This window comes from Camelina sativa, chromosome 7 (assembly GCF_000633955.1).
Source record: "Camelina sativa cultivar DH55 chromosome 7, Cs, whole genome shotgun sequence".
Lineage (NCBI taxonomy): Eukaryota > Viridiplantae > Streptophyta > Magnoliopsida > Brassicales > Brassicaceae > Camelina > Camelina sativa.
The window spans coordinates 30,733,953-30,740,471 of NC_025691.1; the positions used below are offsets into that span (position 1 = coordinate 30,733,953).

The window sequence follows — 6,519 nt, forward strand, 5'->3', positions numbered from 1 at the left end:
GGAACTTCAGTCTCAGCAAATTTCCTGAGGGCAGTTCCGGTACTCTTAAGAGACTGAACGTATGAAACGTGAGCAGCAGCTAACAAACATCTTCCATCAAGTGCTTGTTGGACAAATTTTTTTCTTTCCCGACATAGCTGCAAGGCTTTATCTTCATCTATTCTGGATGTTGATGCACCCATTGTCCAAGCTTACATGCAAAAAAAGAGTTACAGAATTAGATTTACAACCTGCAGAAATGCAATGATACAAAAATTAGACCAAGAAATACTTGAATAGTTTCAAATATAGAAAAGAAAACTCTGAGTTCAGGACCTATTTGTGAGATACATCCTGCGAAATAGGCTTTGCGTGGGTTTATCAGTTCATACCAAGGGAAATGAATTCTGCGTTTTAAGTTATCTTGTTTTGGGCTATATTTTTATTAGTGATCCTGAACTCTAACAAAAACTACCACCACATAACAAACACAAAAAACGCTTCAAAAGAAGATAATATACTTTAAAGACTATCAAGTGGACTAGATTTAGTGAAAGAGGACTACCAAAATGATAGGAAATATCAAATATGATACAGACTGGCAGAGTTTCAGTGAGACTGTATTCTCAGCATCAATGCACCAACCCTAAGCAAATTGCATCAAGAGTTAAACAAATGAAATTATGTATTGCAGGATAGTTGCTATTAGCTATACATACATGTATGAATACAGAGAAGAAAACTCTAAGAAGAATCACCACTAACAGATGAGTACTAAGAAACAAAAGGAACAATTTTCTAGCTCCATCATACATACATACCTAAAAAGCAAGCATCTAGCTTCAGTTACAGAACAAAATTTCTACTTGGAAATCACAACGCAATCTGACCAGTTCCTTTAACCCTAGTAACCTATCCCGCTGTTATAACTTCATCAAATAAAGCTCTTATACACAAAGAGTAAAACTTTCACCGAACCAAGTTGCAGTTTTTATGAACCAATAGATGAGTAACAATAAGAATCAGACACAAAAAAACAAAAACAAAAAAGCAACTTTTATATGCCAATCGCAATCTTAGGAGAAATCCAAAAACTAGGACGAGCAAGGAACATAAACAAAGCCACACCGTAGCCAAACACCAAGCTGATGGAACAAATTAAGGATTTTTCTCAAGCGTAATCGTGAATCAAAACATGGAAAGTTAACTAATTTGACGAAACTGCAAAAAGGAGAGATTTTTATAGAAACCCAATTGAAATTGGACCATTAGAGTAGCAGAAAACCTAGAAAACGCGAATAGAGTGGCTTACCCACACAAGTAGAAAGAAACCCAGATGAAGAAACGGAAGAATTAAAGAGAGGCTCCTGAGCTTTGGAGTTACGCGACGAGAGGATCAAACGAAAACAAAACAAAACAAAACGTTTTCTTCTACAGGAGGCGAAGAAGGAGAGAGAGAGAGAGAGGTGTGTGTCGTGTGTGAGTCAGCAGCGAATCAGATGGGCAGAGAGAGAGAGAAAGAGAGGAATCTTATGCGGGAGGAGAAAAAGGGGTGTTGTGTGTGTGACTGACTTATTTACAAACAAAACAACATGCAATAAAGCAAATATTGCTTGCTTGTAAAAAAGATGACTTTGACGGATGACTCCAAAAACGGGAACTTTCTCTTCCCCTTGTTGTTTGTTATTCTCTCCGGGTTCCTTACACTTTTCTTTTTATTTCATTTTAAAAGATCTGTCTTTTCTTTTCATTAGTTATATAACTAGCATCCTTAATCTATTGTTTTAGTCAATTGCTTTATAGAATGGTTACTGTTTGAGAATTAACTTGATAATGTGTTTGTTAAACCACTGGTATACCACCAAAAGATATTTTTTTATATATATATACAACATTGTTAGTGATCTTTGTTCGAAATCTATTTTACTCTTTATATCCATAAAAATCAAATTGATCAGATTCTTGGTGTTCATAATTATTTGATCAACAACATAACTCATACTACTACTTACAGCGTTACAATTTTACTAAAAATAACTAATATAGATACCATATTATTTTAGCTGATTTTTTTACTACAAATTTGCCAGGCTGTTAGACCTTTGCCAAAAACAGTTATTCTCAGATAAAACGTGTTTACCGACTTCAATGTCGTTCGCAACTCCATCTATTATTATAAGTCCATGTCCTGCATGGTTTGGATGACACATGAATCCTTTTTGTGTCAAAAATGTACAAAGCATTAGATACCAGTTCTAAATGAAATAAGATAATTGCTTCTAATATCTAAACTTGTTGCGGTTCCCTATGCAGATAAACAGTGCGCTTAGTGGTGGGAAAAATACCGAGACTGAACAGGAAAATCTCGGAGCAAATCTCGAGGTACCAAATTCTTGGTTTCGCCTACTCTTCCCCCTTACTCTGTATAGTTAACAAAGGATATATATGATCTGAGTTAAAAAAGCTTATTTAATTGACTAATTAAGTAGAGTAGGCATGACCAAAATCTAACATAACTTTACCGTAGTCTTGTTTTCTGGTAATCTCTTTTCTACGAAATCACAGGTGGACATACCGTTCAAGTATTTGAGTTTCTTCCTTGAAGATGATTCTGAACTTGAACGCATTAGAAAGGTAACACTAGTCAATAAGTTTGTTATTAAGATCGCTACGCAGAAGGAAACTGTGTCGAAAGGTTTTTGAAAATTGTACTATATATATATATATAATTTTAGGAATATGGAGAGAAAGATGGGAAACATGCAATCAGGGGATGTAAAGAAGCGAGTCACGGAAGTCTTGACAGAAATAGTGGAGAGACACCGCAGGGCACGAGCTGCTGTTACCGATGAGGTAAAAACTTTTTTTTTTCTCAAACTATAAATAAAGATTTTAGTATCCGGAGTTTTTTTAAGAAAACAAAATTGGGTATCACAGATGGTGGACGCATTCATGGCCGTGAGACCTCTCCCAAGCATGTTCGAGTAAGTAAGACTACTCCTAAACCAGAAGAAACCCACTTTGGCAGCTCCTCGCAACTTCACGTCACATCTTTGGGTCTATAATTATTTCTCAAAATTGGATTTTAAGAGGATTGTAGCAGTGTGAAATGTTTTTTTTTTAGGGATTTGATTTGAGTCGATTCTCAAAATTCTTAGTGGGAGTCGATCGAACTTTCTTCTGTCACAGAAATACACTTACAGTTTTGTTGAGTCCTTGGAGTATATTTAAATCATATATATAAAAATAAGGTTTCACTCTCTTTTTATTGGCTGATTTTCATTTAATATTTTTTATTTTCATATTTTTATTTTATTTTTCTTTATATATCATAATTACAAAACCAGAATTACAATATTACTTGCTACTATTAAATGCAATTCACTTTGAAGTTAATCACCCACTTACCACCATTATGATTTTTCTAATTGATTGTGTCAACCTTCAATTGACAGTTACATATTGTGCAATTACTACAATAACGTATGAATTTTTTTTTTAAAAACTCATAACCCACAGAAATCTTATTTATTATAAATAGTTGCTCCTAGCTATCCTAACCCACAGAAAATATATGCAGTATACTCTAGCCTTTTTCTGGTGAAGTTGATTTGTTTCTTTTTTCTTTTTTTGTGAAGAGCTAATTTGTTGCTTCTGCTTTCATATTTCTCTATTATTTACAGATTCTCTATCTCCAAACTGTATATCTATATTGAGATTTGTTTTAAGATATGAATGTCCACATATTGAATATATATTCTTCTTCTGCTAAATTTTATAATTTTGGATATAGAATAATGCAAGAGGGTCTTATACTCCCTCCATATCATAGTAAGTAATGTTTTGGCCAAAAAATTTGTTTAAATTAATAATTTCTGTTCTATATTTACTTATATATGTATTTAATTTTTTCTTTCTTGTATTTTTTATTTTGTATGTAATATATGTTATTTTTGGCTATATATATATGTTATTGTTGGATATTAAATATATTAACATAATTAATCTTATTATTTATAAGTTTAAGTATGAAATAATAATAAATATAGAATAATATGCCATGTGAGATGAACTTTAGCTGAATTTTGTTCCCATTTTATATTCATGAGCACATAATTTTCTGAAATTTGACTAACCCCATTCATCTTGTTCTCTACTTCAAACGTGTCACTATCATTGGACCCTATGAACTGTTGCGAATTGTTTCTGTTATTATATTCAACTTGCTCCAAAAAATTGGAAACCATATGTAGATTTAGTCCCCTGCTAACACATAAGATGCTCTGCTTTTAGTATTATACATAAGAAACATAGAGTTTGAGAAGAATGCGTACTATTCACTCACATCAACGGATGCAAATTCACACAAAAACCGAAAACCTATTAGAACATTCTTAAACTTTTGATACCTCAACCTAGTAGTCGACTCGACTTGAGCTGTTCTAATGTATACTCCCAGAAATCAGGCTGTCATCTCACTACATGCTATGAGAAAATTGGTAGATCTACTATTTAACAGAAGACAACTCATCATGTGATGATTATGTTGATTGTTGAACATCATCTTCTCCAAAACTGTCAATCGTGCTATCTTCCTCTACATCTCTCTCGTTCCGTTTAGAATTTTGCTGTAGGAATAGAGAGCCTTATCATTTTAAAAATAAAAAAACAATACGAATCTAGGTACCACTACAATATGAATCTAATACCTTCTCATCTTTCTTCTTTTGTCATCTTGGCCTCTGTTCTGAAAAACCTTTTGATTCTTCATAAATACCCTCAAGTTTTTCTGAGTGATCGAGAGATTCTCGAGAGAAGAAGCACAAAGAAGAAAAAAGTTGTTCAAAGGGAATCTGGCGAGGCGAGGGAAAAATATATGAAACATCATTTTGTTTCCAACAGGATCCGCGTGTTTTCTAAATGGGTCGGGTCTGTTTATGCAATGTAGAAACACGCGGATCCTTGGGTTCATGGGTCGGGTTTTCCAATTTCGATTATTTTTTATCAAATTTACCCCTCTCAATTTTAATTAATCATCTCCTTCATCCGTGATTGAATGGCAATTTCTGTAATATCTATCAACATTTTGGACATTTTAAAAAATATACTCCTCTTTTAATTATAAATTATATATAAGAAGATAAAACCCTTAATTTTCATGAAAACGAAGTTGGGCCTCTGAGTAAGGCCAAACTGAATAAAGTTCACTGTAACAGCAGCAGCAGTAGAACCCCCGTAAACGTAAAAGAGAGAGAGAGGCTTTTGGGATTCTCCGATTTAGGGTTCCGATCGTAATGGCCGATGTGACTCTTCCTCCGTCTGATTCCGTCGATAACCGCCTCCCTGAGAAATCGACCTCTTCCTCACCACCTCCTCCACCGCCTTCTTCCTCTCTGCCGCAACAAGAGCAGGAACATGAACAGCAGCCACCTCCACAACGCCGTGAGAAAGATTCACGAGAGCGGCGTGACGACAGAGACCTCGAACGTCCGCCTAATCGCCGTGACCGTGACCGTTCGCCTCTCCCTCCGCCTCGTAGGGATTACAAGAGACGGCCTAGCTTGAGTCCTCCGCCACCGTACAGAGATAGGCGGCACTCTCCTCCCATGCGCCGCTCACCTCCTCATAAGCGTTATCGGAGGGATGATAATGGCTATGATGCTCGCCGTGGCAGTCCTCGTGGTGGCTATGGGCCTCCCGATAGAAGGTAATCCTTTATCCCCTAGGCTTGGATCTTCGTTGCTTGCTCACTCACACTTCAATTGGAATCACACATCAGAGTTCATCTGTTACCGATTGAACTATATAATTCAAAGTCATATGGGTACTGTGATTTGATAGAAGGCTAAGTTGCATTGTTGCTTAGCTGAAGAATAGAAAAGTGCATCACAGACCTCTTGTATCAATGATTGTTATACCCTTCGGTTTCGTGCTTTCCTAATCTGTACTCAATTCTTCTTTTGCATGTTAGATTTGGATATGAATATGGTGGAGGATATGATCGTGAAATGGGTGGGAGGCCTAATTATGGTGATGAAAGGCCTCACGGCCGCTTTTTGGGTCGCCATCAGGGTGAGACATCTCTTTCATATATTTCTAAAGTTGAGAGGACCTGTATAACCACTTTGCACTTGTGAGACATATTTAAGATGACTGTCATTGGGCGTTCTTATAGGTTGAAGACTTCTGGTTCATTTGACTAGCATAGTTCATAGTCATAGCTTCATATTTTTCTCTCTATATGCTGTGGATTGGATACAGTTTGAGTAACTAATTCACAGTTCTATTTGTGAACAAGCAATCTATTTTAGGAGAGTGATATCAAAATCGACCTTTTAATTTTGTATTTCTTTTGGCAGAATGGGAGGGAGGACGTGGAGGGTATGGTGATGCTCCCAACAGTGGAAATACTCAAAGGTTAAGGATCCTTCATCTTTGTTCCTTTTCCCTTTGTATTTCATGGGATTTGCTCTCTTTTTCCTATGGTGTGTTTATTTTTGGTAGTAGATATATAATCTAGTAAATGTATACTAGGAGTTA

General features: G+C 35.7%; 1 protein-coding gene and 2 long non-coding RNA genes across 3 annotated transcripts; 2 read left to right on the plus strand and 1 right to left on the minus strand.

Annotated features, from left to right (window-relative positions):
- On the minus strand, positions 125-1,557 carry LOC104703527. Its single transcript, XR_754215.2, has 2 exons — positions 1,292-1,557; positions 125-190 (listed from the first exon to the last, which is right to left on the minus strand). It is a non-coding gene; the product is annotated as an uncharacterized LOC104703527 (long non-coding RNA).
- LOC104703528 lies at positions 2,258-3,200 on the plus strand. Its single transcript, XR_754218.2, has 4 exons — positions 2,258-2,361; positions 2,545-2,613; positions 2,715-2,832; positions 2,917-3,200. It is a non-coding gene; the product is annotated as an uncharacterized LOC104703528 (long non-coding RNA).
- Positions 5,127-6,499, plus strand: LOC104705121 (serrate RNA effector molecule-like). Its single transcript, XM_010421106.2, has 3 exons — positions 5,127-5,686; positions 5,951-6,051; positions 6,339-6,499. The coding sequence occupies exons 1-3, from the start codon at positions 5,274-5,276 to the stop codon at positions 6,497-6,499; spliced, it is 675 nt and encodes a 224-aa protein (XP_010419408.1). The 5' UTR covers positions 5,127-5,273.